At 41.5% G+C, this 15,494-nt stretch overlaps 1 protein-coding gene across 1 annotated transcript in view; it reads left to right on the top strand.

The window, feature by feature from the left end:
* LOC134647495 (tripeptidyl-peptidase 2) overlaps positions 1 to 15,494 on the top strand; it is a 39,707-nt gene that overhangs the window by 3,482 nt on the left and 20,731 nt on the right. Inside the window, 9 exon segments of the mRNA XM_063501845.1 lie at positions 1,425 to 1,645; positions 1,726 to 1,857; positions 1,995 to 2,181; positions 2,789 to 2,939; positions 3,735 to 3,898; positions 4,430 to 4,673; positions 5,124 to 5,254; positions 6,727 to 7,825; positions 14,895 to 14,965. Of these exon segments, the coding sequence (XP_063357915.1) occupies positions 1,425 to 1,645; positions 1,726 to 1,857; positions 1,995 to 2,181; positions 2,789 to 2,939; positions 3,735 to 3,898; positions 4,430 to 4,673; positions 5,124 to 5,254; positions 6,727 to 7,825; positions 14,895 to 14,965 (2,400 nt within the window).

Genomic DNA, 15,494 nt, shown 5'->3' with positions numbered 1-15,494 from the left:
GAATATTAAACCACATCTTCTAAGGATAATAAATGGTTCGCGCAGATAAAAATTACGGCTTCCCGAATTGACTTCGACTTGAAATGATGACATAAGTACTTAATGCAGTACTTTTTTCATGTTTTAAATGCGTTTTATTTTTTATTAAAACATGTTTTTTTTTATGGCCAGTAATATCACACACAAACTTGGTTTCTCAGTATGGTATTGGTTGAGTTGAGTAGGTAGAGATGGTCAAGCAAATCTTGTCTTGGGTGCTAGAGTTAGACCAAGAAAAGTCTGCAGCGATTTTGATAGCCCACGCAGTGCAAGTGTTATTTACACGTCATAAATTCATAGAAGTTTGACGTTTAAAATGACACTTGCACTGCGTGGGCTATCAAAATCGCTGCAGACTTTTCTCGGTCTGAGTCTAGTACTATGTAAGACAAAGATAGTATGATTCTCTCTGTATATATTTGAAATGAGACAGTCCTTTGACACACTATATGTTATCATGTTATCTCGCTATGAAATAAGCAAGCTATAATAATAACTTGGAGGATATAATCAAACGGAGACGCCATATCTGTAATTTTCTGTACAAAACAGTCTGCCGATTTTTGCGGGGGAGGGGAACGTCAAATGTATGCGTAACGTAAAAATAGCCATGTCAGATAAACGTCAGTCCATACATTGTGTATGACCGTTGGCCGCCTATTTTCGACAGAGGGGAAAGCCTGTTAATGGCTACTCCGTTTAGTTGTATCCTCCAAGAATAATAAGAATCTTTAATATCAAAAGGGATGGCTCCACTCCAGCACAAGTTATATGCAGAGTTTGCCTGAGTAACTAGGGCTAGGGTTTGTTGAGTATGTATATACATTCCACGACTCTTCTCTTTTCGCACAGACTCTATGTAGCGCTGTGTCCAGACGGGCTGGGCAAATCGACCGATTTGATCAGGAAAATAATTGGCGCTAACGGCTAATCTCATCTAGCGTCCACACGTACACAATTTAATCACCAGTTTGCATTCCATATTCCATAGATACTAACTTTGAACCGCGACCTTGGTGTGGTGTAGTAGCAAAGAGTAGTATATATATATATATATATATATATATATGTTACCCTACTTTAATTTGCAGTACATTGCTACTGACAAGATATGCTTGACGTACTTTATGTGTAGTAGTCTATTGTGGCTATAAAGCCCCCTCCACATTCGTGTGCGAATCGCGGCGTGATGGCGCGAAGCCCAAGCGAAGCCGCGATTCCCGCACGAGTGTGGAGGGGGCTTAACAATTATACTATAGCTGGTCAAGCAGATCTTGTCAGTAGAAAAAGGCGGCAAATTTGAAAAATGTAGGCGCGCAAGGATATATTCTCATAGAAAATTAGAATTTCGCGTCTTTTTTTACTGACAAGATTTGCTTCACCAGCTATAGTTTATTTTCTTTTTCTTGTCTTGGCAACACTAGATATCGGGTCATCAAAAATGGCAGACGCACCGATCGACTGTGAATTCCCTGTTTGGGGATTATTGCCGAAAAAAGAGACGGGAGTTGTCTCATTTCTGAATAAAAATCCTCTCTACGATGGCCGAGACACTGTTATTGCAATTTTTGATTCAGGTGTCGACCCGGCAGCGTCTGGTCTCCAGGTAAAAATTTGTCTCGTCATGGTTTTCGTTCGTATTTTAGTGGATTTTTAATTAAAGTTATGAGTGGTTCTGGTTTTTAGGTGACGAGCACGGGTGAGACGAAGGTTATTGAGAGGTTTGACTGTAGTGGCTGCGGCGATGTGGACACTAGTACGGTTATACGTAAAATTGTTGACGGATGTATTACCGGCCTTACGGGGCGCAAATTGAAGGCAAGTTTTCATTCATGACCTAATTATTTAATTTAAAACTGTTTATTATTAACATGTACACCTGATTTACTTTATAAATAGGTGCAATTTTACTACTAACCTAAATTATACATTGTTGTTTACAAATGATTGTATAGATTCCAGAATCTTGGAAGAACCCATCGGGTGAATGGAGGGTGGGTATTCTGTACCCATTCAGCTTGTATCCGTCTAAGCTAAAGGAGCGCATTCAGGAGCACAGAAAGGAGCACTTGTGGGACGTTGGACACAAGCCAGCTTATGCCGAATCTAACAAGCAGCTGCAGGATTTTGAGAGTGATGTTGGTTAGTATTTTCTGTGGTTCTGGTAACACCTGTACCAGCAGGCGAGCCGTATGCTTATTTGCCACCAACAAGGTATAAAAGTCCAGTTGCTTGTAAAAGGGTAAATGTATGTCAGCGTCAGCACATTAAGGCGGGAATTGTCCAATGTTAAAATGAGGACAAATTTAGAGGAATGCAAAAAAAGGTCTAATTACTGGATTAAGGCACCTAGATTTCAAAATTAGTAATGAAACTTTGTTTTGTTTCCTCTCAATTAGTCCATGAGTGTATAAAGTGAATACACTACATTTGAGTCTCGGATTGATATTCCTTTGACATCCGATTCTGATATATCTACATCAAATACAGACTGGTTCATGTTTTAGATTTTTTAATACTAGCTTTTTATTTTATTTCAACAGTATTAAATTGTATAACGGACTTAGCGTTGTACAATTTAATACTGTTCTGTAACCGTGGTATCAGAGAAGACCATCTTCGGATCATCTTCATCTCATCTCAAAACGACGGAGGTAAATCTTAAAACTTAGATACGCAATTAAGTCCCATTGTATAATTTAATAATGTGTAAAAATCGTGAAAGTTTAAATCAGTGTTATTTCAACAGTATCAAAGAATCCAACCCTCAGCCCTGAAGATAAGCTGCTTAAAGAGGAGTTGGAGACCAGGGTGGAAGTATTACAAACGGCCGAGAAGAAGTACTCGGATCTTGGGCCTACTTATGATTGCGTGTTGTTCAATGATGGGACTTCTTGGAGGTAAGAGAAGTGGTTTTCGCTTTGTCTGTACTTTTTATTTTTTGTGAGTATATAAATGTTTGAACAGTTATCAAAATCATTGATTAATTGGTCTGAAGAGTGTATCAATATGACAACATATTTGTAATGATCAATGTGGACTTTCAAAATTTATTTTTAGTCACGTCAATGACACACCCACACACACACACACACACACACACACATAATGACCATAACATTTATGGTCATCATTATGCAAATGTAAATTCAACAAAAGAAACATATAAATCCAAACATTAACATACTAAATACAATTTTGTCTCTCTAAGCCAGTGGTTCCTAACTTTTTCAGTCCGGTTACCCCTATGACTAACTAGGGAACCTGATTTTACCCCTCCTCCCAATGGTAATAAAAAATAAAACGTGTACGTTTGTTGTATTGTTATATTAGGTTAGCTTATTACCCCCGTAAAATACCAGTTTTACCCCCACGGGGGTAATTGCCCCCAGGTTAGGAACCACTGCTCTAAGCATTAGAGATTTTTATTAGGCAATGGTAGTTAAATAGCCCAAAGATGGATGGATGGATCTTTATTGAGAATTCTTCAGTCATTTATACCCCGTTTTAATTAAGATTATAATTTTTCTAACCTGGCGGTCTAGCATGAGATGGGTTGTCGCGCGACTCCATACTTGAAGTCACGCAAGATGTATGGATGGAGTCGCGCGCGAGAACGCATCTCATGCTAGTCCGCCTGGTTTTAATTTAAATGACTATGTAAACTTGAAATCATATAACATTTTTGTTACCAGAGCATGCATAGACACATCGGAGAGCGGTGACTTGGCCTCCGGTCCATGCCTCGGCGAGTACAGCGTTACTCACGAGCACTCGCACTTGACGGAACTGGACGAGATGACGGTCTCCATCAATGTTCACGACGAGGGACGCACGCTCGAGGTCGTCGCTATGTGCTGTGAGTGAATATTTCACCCTCAATAGACACAGGGGACACTTGTCTTTCGTGACTCGGCGAGTACTGTATTACGAATGAGTGCTTGCACTGGACGGGGATTTGAGGATCATTGTTCACGATGGGGGATGCACGCTCGAAGTCGTTGCTATGTGCTGTGAGTTAATGTTTCACCTTCCAATAGATACATCGTAGACTGGGCATATGTACGTGCCGCGGTAGTTATTATTTCACCCTCAATAGGCACAGCGGAGAGTATGTTAAAATCTCAGTCGAGACTTGGAACCACCCAATTTCCAATATAAAATGAACCGGACTAGCGGATTCGTGCCACTGAAAGTGTTAAGGTGGCATTTCTAAATTGCGAAGACCATTGAGAAACTATGGTTGGAGCTGTTTCTTTTACATCCATGTTTATACCGTGTACTTGTACAGCAAATAAGATGGAGATGCAAATGTTATGAAAGATCTCAATATGTGTAAAATATGAATTTCCGTGAACAAATTCAGTACAACAATGTTAATCGTTTACAGCGACCCACGGCACCCACGTAGCGGCCATCGCAGCTGGCTACTTCCCCGACGAGCCAGACAAGAATGGTGTCGCTCCCGGAGCCAAAATTATCTCCCTAACTATTGGAGACAGTAGACTGGTTTCCATGGAAACCGGCACGGCGCTGGTTAGAGCGTGTATCAAAGTCATGGAGCTTAGTAAAAAGATGAAGATTGATGTAATTAATATGAGCTACGGGGAGCATGCTCATTGGTGCAATACTGGGTAAGTAGTACTTTTTAGTTTTACTATAATGGTCATCGGCGGGGTTATACTCGTAGTTAGTCAGAGGACTAACTATCAATACCATTCCATAAGAGTATGGAATGGTACTGAAAGAGGCGTAATTCAGTGATTCCAGTGTCAATAACGACGATTTCGAAAGGGAATCTTTATGCCAGTTGTGGTTTTCTGGACTTCTCAACTTCACTACATAATATAAAACAAAGTCGCTTCCCGCTGTCTGTACCTATATGTATGCTTCTATCTTTAAAACTACGCAACGGATTTTGATGTTGGTTTTTGATGTAATTATGCACAAAGATAAAATCAGTATGGAGATTGGACTGACTTTATATAAGACGTGTGTGTATTAGTGGATTATGTATCCAACATGGTTTAGTGGCTATATAGCAGAGTTATTAAGTGATTTTTAAAATTTTTATACGTGTACAGGCGAGTGGGCGACATAATCTGCGAGGTGGTGAACCGCTACGGCGTGTCGTGGGTGGTGTCGGCCGGCAACCACGGCCCGGCGCTCTGCACCGTCGGCGCGCCGCCGGACATCGCGCAGCCCGTGCTCATCGGTAAATATCACTCACTCACTCACTCACTCACTCACTCACTCACTCACTCACTCACTCACTCACTCACTCACTCACTCACTAGGAAAATGTTCTCGTGTAACCTTTCATTCAAACAAAAGTCCAAATTCGTGTCATTAGGGGCTGTTCATAAATTACTTTTTTGAAGATTTTTGACCCCCCTCTAAAATCATCAAAAAATCATGCTTCAAATGACCCCATTTCCTCCTACGTCATGCTACCATGATCCGATGTCCAGACCCCCCCCCCCCATTTGAAATGACGTAATTTATGAATAGCCCCTTAGCCGAGTCCATCGTAGAAAGAGCCGCCTCGCGAGGAAATTGCCTGATATAATGGAGAGCTTTTCAGTCGAGTACCGTGTTTAGGCAACGAAGCTTGCTGAGTTGCCTAAGTGAGGTACGAGATTGAAATGAATATTGTAGTTGAGTTGAGAGCCCATACATTAAAAGTACCCAATTGCAGTTTGGTATTCGAAATCTTAATTCAATAATTACAGTCGACGAGTAGAAAAAGGGCCATTTACAGATTTACACATCACAAGTACCTTTACAAGAACTAAGCAGATCCACCTACTCGTAAAACTTAGAACATAAATGATATGATCATCATCATCATCATCTTCCTCGCGTTGTCCCGGCATTTTGCCACGGCTCATGGGAGCCTGGGGTCCGCTTGGCAACTAATCCCAGTAATTGGCGTGGGCACTAGTTTTTACGAAAGCGACTGCCATCTGACCTTCCAACCCAGAGGGTAAACTAGGCCCGTATTGGGATTAGTCCGGTTTCCTCACGATGTTTTCCTTCACCGAAAAGCGACTGGTAAATATCAAATGATATTAGTAGAAAAAGGGCCATTTACGGATTTAGACATAAGTACCTTTACAAGCACTAAGCAGATCCACCTACTCGTAGAACTTAGAACATAAAGTATATGATCATAAGTTAAGAGCCAACAGGAGCTAAGATTTAAATATTTTAGGTAAATATACCCGTCTCGCTAACGGAAGCGGCTCCTAAAACTAGTGCGATAAGGACAAGGCGAAAAATCCTGCGTAAAAATCTCAAAAATCGAGGTTTCGTACTCGACTGTTTCCTCCTCCAAAACTTAACCAAGCGTAACCAAATTTGGAAATCTAAATGATTATGACATTATCTGTGTCGGACCGTTTTGCTTTTTTGACTAATTGATGTCAGTTTTGAATAGCACGCCTCTCATTGCGGCATAGTCAATTAGGCCATTTTGGCCATTTTTGAAGGGCTCTAGCGCCTTAAAAAACAAAAATATCAAAAAAAGCAAAACGGTCCGACACAGATATTGACAATATTAATCTGTGTTGAAAAAATCATTGCTCTAGCTTCAAAACCCACGGAGGAAACAGTCGAGTACGTTTGTATGGAGAAATGACCAATTGACCACTCCTGTTGGCTCTTAAGTGGTATATGGTTTGCCAGGTGTGGGCGCGTACGTGTCGCCCGACATGACGTCGGCGGCGTACTCGATGCGCGCGCGGGTGGCGGGCGGCGCGTTCTCGTGGAGCTCGCGCGGGCCGTGCGCCGACGGCGCGCCCGGAGTCACCGCGTGCGCGCCCGGCGGCGCTGTCGCCTCCGTCGCTAGGTAATGTGCTCACTACAGTGCTCGAACTATACTGTACTCGATGCGCGCGCGGGTGGCGGGCGGCGCGTTCTCGTGGAGCTCGCGCGGGCCGTGCGCCGACGGCGCGCCCGGAGTCACCGCGTGCGCGCCCGGCGGCGCTGTCGCCTCCGTCGCTAGGTAATGTGCTCACTACAGTGCTCGAACTATACTGTACTCGATGCGCGCGCGGGTGGCGGGCGGCGCGTTCTCGTGGAGCTCGCGCGGGCCCTGCGCCGACGGCGCGCCCGGAGTCACCGCGTGCGCGCCCGGCGGCGCTGTCGCCTCCGTCGCTAGGTAATGTGCTCACTACAGTGCTCGAACTATACTGTACTCGATGCGCGCGCGGGTGGCGGGCGGCGCGTTCTCGTGGAGCTCGCGCGGGCCCTGCGCCGACGGCGCGCCCGGAGTCACCGCGTGCGCGCCCGGCGGCGCTGTCGCCTCCGTCGCTAGGTAATGTGCTCACTACAGTGCTCGAACTATACTGTACTCGATGCGCGCGCGGGTGGCGGGCGGCGCGTTCTCGTGGAGCTCGCGCGGGCCGTGCGCCGACGGCGCGCCCGGAGTCACCGCGTGCGCGCCCGGCGGCGCTGTCGCCTCCGTCGCTAGGTAATGTGCTCACTACAGTGCTCGAACTATACTGTACTCGATGCGCGCGCGGGTGGCGGGCGGCGCGTTCTCGTGGAGCTCGCGCGGGCCCTGCGCCGACGGCGCGCCCGGAGTCACCGCGTGCGCGCCCGGCGGCGCTGTCGCCTCCGTCGCTAGGTAATGTGCTCACTACAGTGCTCGAACTATACTGTACTCGATGCGCGCGCGGGTGGCGGGCGGCGCGTTCTCGTGGAGCTCGCGCGGGCCCTGCGCCGACGGCGCGCCCGGAGTCACCGCGTGCGCGCCCGGCGGCGCTGTCGCCTCCGTCGCTAGGTAATGTACTCTAGACATGGGTAACTCCGGAGTGATAGATAAAAAAGATATATATCTTTCTCGTTTCATGAATCACTCTTCTTGTCTTTACGAATCCGAATGTATCAGTATATCCGTACATCTCACTCCCTCGGCGACGATTTATGAAAGCGATAAGCGAAGTCTCGGTCGCGCATCGACCGAAGTAACACGAATGAGCGACAGCGGTCGTTCGGACGGATTCGGACTCGTCATTATAATTAATATACTCTCTCTCTCTCTCATGACTCAAAGTCAGCAAGTGCCGATGTTGCGAGCGGGACGACTGTTACACACGGATATAAAAATATAAAAGAGTGATACATATCCCAATGATAAAAAGATATATATCAATCTTTTCCCTCTACTGACACATTTCGCCCATGTCTAATGTACTCACTACAGTGCTCGAACTATACTGTACTCCAGGGGTCACCAAATGGCGGACCGCGGTCCGCATCCGGCCCGCCGACCTATTTTATTTTTGAAGTGAAAACTTCTTTAGCGGCGCTGGGCACTTTTTGAGGTGGGGAAAAAATGATAAACTCGAGACAGCGTAAGGCGATCATGTGACCGTAAGCCCCGTAAGGTGGTCGCTCATAATTTAAATGGCATTTAAATCTATAAAGAAAAACTCAATGTTATTTGACATTTATGTTGCGGACTCCTTTTCAAGACTCTTTATCTATGTTCAAATCATTTGACGTAGTCATGGCAGTATGTGAATAAACATGTCAATGAAAAAGTGTGATCTTATTTGAGAATGATAATAATATATATTATATTTTGGAGCCAAATAAAACAGTAAATTAATTAATTACGGTTTATTTAGCGCTATACGAAAATGTGTTCCGTTACATGATAACAATGACAGGCATATCTCAGTGTTGCCACAGCAATCACTGTCAGGTTATTACACTCTCCACCCCCTTAAACTATAAGGCTAGGCTAGATATTAAACTATATTATACTATAATACTATGAGTATTATATTCTTTGATCGACTCTATCAAGTTCTAACTAAGTCTTACATATAACAAAATAACAGTTTAATACTTATTTAAGTTTATGCAATTGGTTAGCATGACGCTTCCATTTTACTCCTTCCACTTCTACCATGAAAGTAGAGCCAGGCATCAAAACCTGAACTATGTGACCTTTTGACCACTTCTTCCCCCTTCTAAAATCCTTAACATTAACTAAGTCACCCTCAGATAAGTCTACAATTCTGGCACCCTTAGCATACTTTAACTGTTTTTCTTGTGCCTCTACAAGATTTTGATATATGGGTGCAGGTCTTAATAGTGAAAATCTATTTCGCAATTCTCTACCCATCATCAACCGAGCTGGAGTTGCTCCACTGGTTGTGTGTGTGGTCGTGCGGTAATCAAACAAAAATATGCCTAAGGCATAGTTATGCGATTTGCCACTTTCCATAATTTTTTTCATATGTGATTTAAACGTCTCTACAAATCTTTCGGCCGCACCGTTAGTGGCCGGATAGTGAGGAGAAGTGAAAGTATGCTTAACACCTGTAACTCTACAAAATTCTTGAAATTCGTGACTTGTAAAAGCAGTGCCATTATCTGTTACTAAGTGAACAGGGAACCCATATCTTACATATAATTCTTTAAATTTAATTATTGTTAAGTTAGAACCAATATTAGCCATTTGAAATGCTTCAGGCCATTTGGAATAACTATCAACTATTATTAAGTACATTTTCCCAAATAATGGGCCTAAAAAATCAGCATGAATTCTAAACCATGGTCCCGGAGGAATTGGCCAACACTTTGGAACCGCTTTAGCCGGGTTATGTCTATTTTCTAAACATAATTTGCAAGAGCCCGCAATCTTTTCAATACATTCATTAAGCTTAGGCCACCAAAAGTAAGCTTTGGCCATTTCTATCATTCTTGAGGTTCCAAAATGTGTTAGATGGAGTTCATCCAAAACAGTTTGTCTCAAGTTTTCAGGTATTATGATCCGATGACCCCACATTATGCAATCTCTATCTGTGCTAATTTCATGTCTCCTCAAGTAATAAGGATCTAAATTTTTATCTGTCACCTTTTCTGGCCAGCCATCCTGGCAGTACATATGTACCTTAGAAAGAATTACATCTTTTTTGGTATTATTTTGTATCAATTTCCAGTTTAGAGATTTCAAATCAGAGTCATTAATATAATTTACATTTACAATTTCTGTGTTATTTATACATAATGCATGATATTTTGTATCGTCATTCTCTTTTGGCAGTCTTGACAAATAGTCTGCTGGGTTTCTGTCTGTACTGATGTGTTTAATAGTGTAACTAAAGGCTGAAAGAAATATTGCATAATGCTGAAGGCGTTTAGCTGCCATTCTGGGTATTGCTTTATGCGGTCCAAATATCCGAGTAAGAGCAGCATTATCTGTCTCTAGCTCAAAGGGTCTGCCATATGTGTAATTGTAAAATTTGGTAACCCCAAAGATTATTGCAAAAGCTTCTTTGTCTAAGGTGGTATATTTTTGTTCTGTGTCATTAAGTTTTTTGCTAGCAAATGCAATTGGCCTCACTATTCCATCAGTGCCTCGGTTTGAAATTATAGCACTAACACCGTATGCAGAGGCATCACATGTTAAAATTAACGGAAGATCAGGATTGTAATGAGTTAAATTAGTGGCAGAACCTAATTTTCTTTTTACTAAATTAAATGCTTTTTGACACTCATCAGTCCAGACAAAAGTTCCCTGCCTTGTACATTCATAAAGTGGATGAAGCGTTGTCGCTAAATCTTTTAAGAATCTACCATAATAATTTATCTTACCTAGAAATGAACGTAGCATTGTCAAATTTTCTGGTGGATCTAGGTTTAATATGGGTTCAATATTTTCCTTTATTATTTTAATGCCTTGTTTATCTATTCTATAACCGAAAACATCTATATTTTTCCGGAAAAACTTACACTTTTCGACTTTTAATTTAAATTCACATTCTTTTAATTTACTCAAAACCAACTCAAGTGTATTTGTCATTTCCGTCATTGTTTTTCCGCACATATATATATTGTCAATAAAAACAATCACATTAGGTATGTCTTGTAATTTTTGTGCCATCAACCTTTGGAAAGACCCAGGCCCCGTACTAACACCATAGGGTAGGTATTTATATTTGAAGGTGCCTATTTCTGTCACTATTACGGTTAAATCTTGGGACTGATCATCCAGTGGTGCCTGTAGATAAGCCTCTCGAAGGTCCAGTTCACAATAATAATCTGCACCCCTTAATTTATTGAAAATATCTTCCACATGTGGTAGTGGAAAGCGATCTATTTCGAGTTGTGGGTTTAAAGTTACCTTATAATCTCCACACAAGCGTACAGATCCATCCGGCTTTAATATAGGCACCACGGGAGTTCCCCATTTGCTATATTTGACAGGTTCTATTCTTTTGTTATCTAATAACCTTTTAATTTCTTGGGATACTTTTTCTTTGAGTGCAAATGGCACTGTTCTAACAGGTAAACATTTGGGTTGTGCATTTTCTTTTAATTTCAAGGATATGCATTCACCCTTAAAATTACCCCACCCAGGGGTAAATACCTCAGAAAAATTTTCTTTTATGGTGTTGACGGGGTCTGTCCCTTCGTTCCTGTATAATTTTAATGGCCACATTCCGAACATTTTTAACAAATCTCGGCCCAATAACCTAGGCTTATAGTTTTCAACCACAAATAAGTCAACATTTTTAGTGTCATTATTAATTTTAAATTTTATGTTATGTATTATTCCCAATGGCTGTGTGATGGTTTGGTCATAATTTTTGAAATTGACATTTGTCTCTTTTACTTCATGTGTTAAATTTAAAATTTCCAAATCCTTTTGCAAAATAGTTGATGTTTCAGCCCCGGTATCTAATTCAAACTTGAATATCACACCATTCACACTACCATCCACCAAACAAGGGGGTACCTTATTTGTGGTTGATTTACAACTGTAAATATTATAATAGTCGTCACTGTCTGGAAAAAGTCCTTGAATAGACTGCTCAATGTCAGAGTTTTTATTTTCCATTTCACTGTTAATTTCAAGTATGTTCATTTTATGGGTTTTAGGACACATTTTGTACAGATGACCTTGTTGGCCACATTCTGAGCAATATTTATTTTTTAAACTGCATTCACTTTTTAAATGGTTATTTTTACCACAACAAAAACACTTCAGTGACTTACCAGATGCTGTTGACCCGCGATTGACTTTATTCTGAATTTGTTTTGGCTTACTCTGTGCATTCTGCTTGACAAAAAACATACTAGAAGCTGGTTCCTCCACTGGCATCTTCATTTTAGTCTGCAGCCACGCCGCCTCCACAGTCCTCGCTAAGGTGGTTAATTCATCAAGTGTTTGGTTGCCATTCTTAAGTAATTCAAATTTAACAAGAGATGAATACACTCCGTCGATAAGTTTTTCTTTCACCTGGTCTTTAAAATCCTTAAAATTACATTTCTTTGCAGCTTTCTTCAATCGTATAATGTAGTCTTCTATGCTTTCTTCTGCCTTCTGGTTACATTTTCTAAATTCTGCCCGATCCACAGGAACGGAAGTGGATTTGTTGTATCTATCTTCCAATAGCTTGATGAGATCAGTAAATGACTTTTCATTTGGTTTGGCAGGAGCACACATGTGATTAAGTGTCTCTAACACTTTTGGTGTAACTTTAGTGATTAGCAGGGCCACTTTCTTGTCTTCCGGCACATTATTCAAGCTAATTAGGCACTGCAACTGCAACTCGAATGTGTCAAAATCACGTCCATCAAAGGGTTCTATGTGATAATTTACATAATTCACCGCCATGACTGGTAATTCCTGCGTTTGTGGAGTCTTTATAAGTTGTCCACTTTTGATCGCGTCCCTTAGGAATTTCCTTAATTCGTCTATTGTTTCTAACTCGTGGTTCAGTTGCAGTTCTTCTAATATTTGTAATAGTTCACTTTTGCTTAAATTTTGCACAAAACTTGTCTTTTTTTGCGAAATATCACTCCAAAAGTGTTCACTTAGTGACATTTGGAGGTTATATATGTTAACCTCACAAGAGTATCACAAACAGAGTTTTTACTTTTTGGAACTAAAACTTTTGACGTATTTCAGTCCACACACGTATTACGTTATTTTCTCGTCGCCATTATTATATTTTGGAGCCAAATAAAACAGTAAATTAATTAATTACGGTTTATTTAGCGCTATACGAAAATGTGTTCCGTTACATGATAACAATGACAGGCATATCTCAGTGTTGCCACAGCAATCACTGTCAGGTTATTACAATATATAATAAATAAATAAAATACCTCCGCTAAACGTATGTATCGTGTTACCGGGCGTCGGTAACATAGTGAGGTGAGTTTTCACTTCTATCGGCACTCCCGGAGTGCAACCGTTGTTGCTTGTTTTGCTTATTTAATAAACTCAAGGAGAAACGGACCGCGAGTGGTCATTTTAGTTTAAGAACCGGACCCCTGAAGAAACTAATCGGTGACCCCTGCTGTACTCTATGGAAGGTAGAGGTAAGGAAAACAATCTCCATAAAAAAAGTGTCCGTCAAAAAACCTTAAATAACTGTCGCCACAATACCTAGAATATTTGATAATAAATTTAAAATAATTGACAGCGCACTTCACTCCGTCAATAACGGCTACGTTCTTAGCTACCTACTCTAGCGCCACTCTGGAGAGATTTGGAACTTATTTATAGCTGTCAGCTGGACACTTGCAACTGCTCGCCCATAAAAGAGTCTTCTCCTTACCTCTACGCTCCATACTATACTCCATGGACAAGGGAGCGTTCAAGTATTACGTAACAATTTGGGAGGGGGGGGGGTCTTGTAAAACGTTACGATGCGTTACAGGGTGGGAGGGGGGGTTTGAACTACGCGTTACGTAACATTGTTTTTAATAATATTAACGCGATTAAAACAATAACAAAGGTATTTTAGCGACTTTCCGGTACTTTACGCCACATTTTAATTGAGGCCTTTAGGTAAAAAAAGCGGCCAAGTGCGAGTCGGACTCGCCCATGAAGGGTTCCGTATTTAGGCGATTTATGACGTATAAAAAAAAAACTACTTACTAGATCTCGTTCAAACCAATTTTCGGTGGAAGTTTACATGGTAATGTACATCATATATTTTTTTTAGTTTTATCATTCTCTTATTTTAGAAGTTACAGGGGGGGGGACACACATTTTACCACTTTGGACGTCTCTCTCGCGCAAACTATTCAGTTTAGAAAAAAATGATATTAGAAACCTCAATATCATTTTTGAAGACCTATCCATAGATACCCCACACGTATGGATTTGATAAAAAAAAATTTTTGAGTTTCAGTTCGAAGTATGGGAACCCCAAAAATTTATTGTTTTTTTTCTATTTTTGTGTGAAAATCTTAATGCGGTTCACAGAATACATCTACTTACCAAGTTTCAACAGTATAGTTCTTATAGTTTCGGAGAAAAGTGGCTGTGACATACGGACGGACAGACAGACGGACAGACGGACAGACAGACAGACATGACGAATCTATAAGGGTTCCGTTTTTTGCCATTTGGCTACGGAACCCTAAAAATGGTCACTTGGTGGTTACGTAACGTTTTACTAGGGGGAGGGGGGGGGGGGTAAAGAAAAACGTTACGGCGCGTTACATGGGGGGAGGGGGGGTCAAAAATGTCCAAAAATTGCGTTACGTAATACTTGAACGCTCCCCAAGGTGGCCTAGCGCGGGCCCTACCTACAGGTTCAGAAACCTAATTTTAACTTTTTTAATAGCCTCTGTCTATCCTGTAACTCGGGACTTTAGGTTTCTCGAACTGGGGGAGGCTAAAATTTCGACGCGCGTTATAAACTGTCTGCTGAATGTATGAATATGTGAATTACAAGTATTACAACTTTATTCGTGTAACATTGCGTATTCGGAAGAACGATTTCAGTAGCTGTTTTGTTGACATATTTATGCTATTGAAATCGTATATTTAAAATATGTATACAACTTACTAATGTTTCCTTAATTTGTCGCAGGTTTACATTAAAAAATTCTCAACTAATGAATGGTACATCGATGGCCGCCCCTCACGTCGCCGGCATTGTCGGTAAGTGGATTTTTAGGGTTCCGTACCCAAAGGGTAAAAACGGGACCCTATTACTAAGACTCCGCTGTCCGTCCGTCCGTCCTTCCGTCCGTCCGTCCGTCCTTCCGTCCGTCCGTCCGTCCGTTCGTCTGTCACCAGGCTGTATCTTACGAACCGTGATAGCTAGACAGTTGAAATTTTCACAGATGATGTATTTCTGTTGCCGCTGTAACAACAAATACTAAAAACCGAATAAAATAAAGATTTAAGTGGGGCTGATTGGGGGGTGATTTTTGACCGAAGTTAAGCAACGTCGGGCGGGGTCAGTACTTGGATGGGTGACCGTTTTTTTGCTTGTTTTGCTCTATTTTTTGTTGATGGTGCGGAACCCTCCGTGCGCGAGTCCTACTCGCACTTGGCCGGTTTTTTTTATAAATAGAACTATTGTGAACCATATTGTAACTGATTGTAACAATACAATGATTACCACTGGTCAGCTAGATGTTTTACTGTTAGTACATTTTAACTATTTCACTCACATTTTATTGAA

The sequence above is a fragment of the Cydia amplana genome, chromosome 4 (genome assembly GCF_948474715.1).
Source record: "Cydia amplana chromosome 4, ilCydAmpl1.1, whole genome shotgun sequence".
Taxonomy (NCBI): Eukaryota; Metazoa; Arthropoda; class Insecta; order Lepidoptera; family Tortricidae; genus Cydia; species Cydia amplana.
Note: the sequence above shows the minus strand (reverse complement) of the source record. Positions and strands in the feature narration are given on the sequence as shown.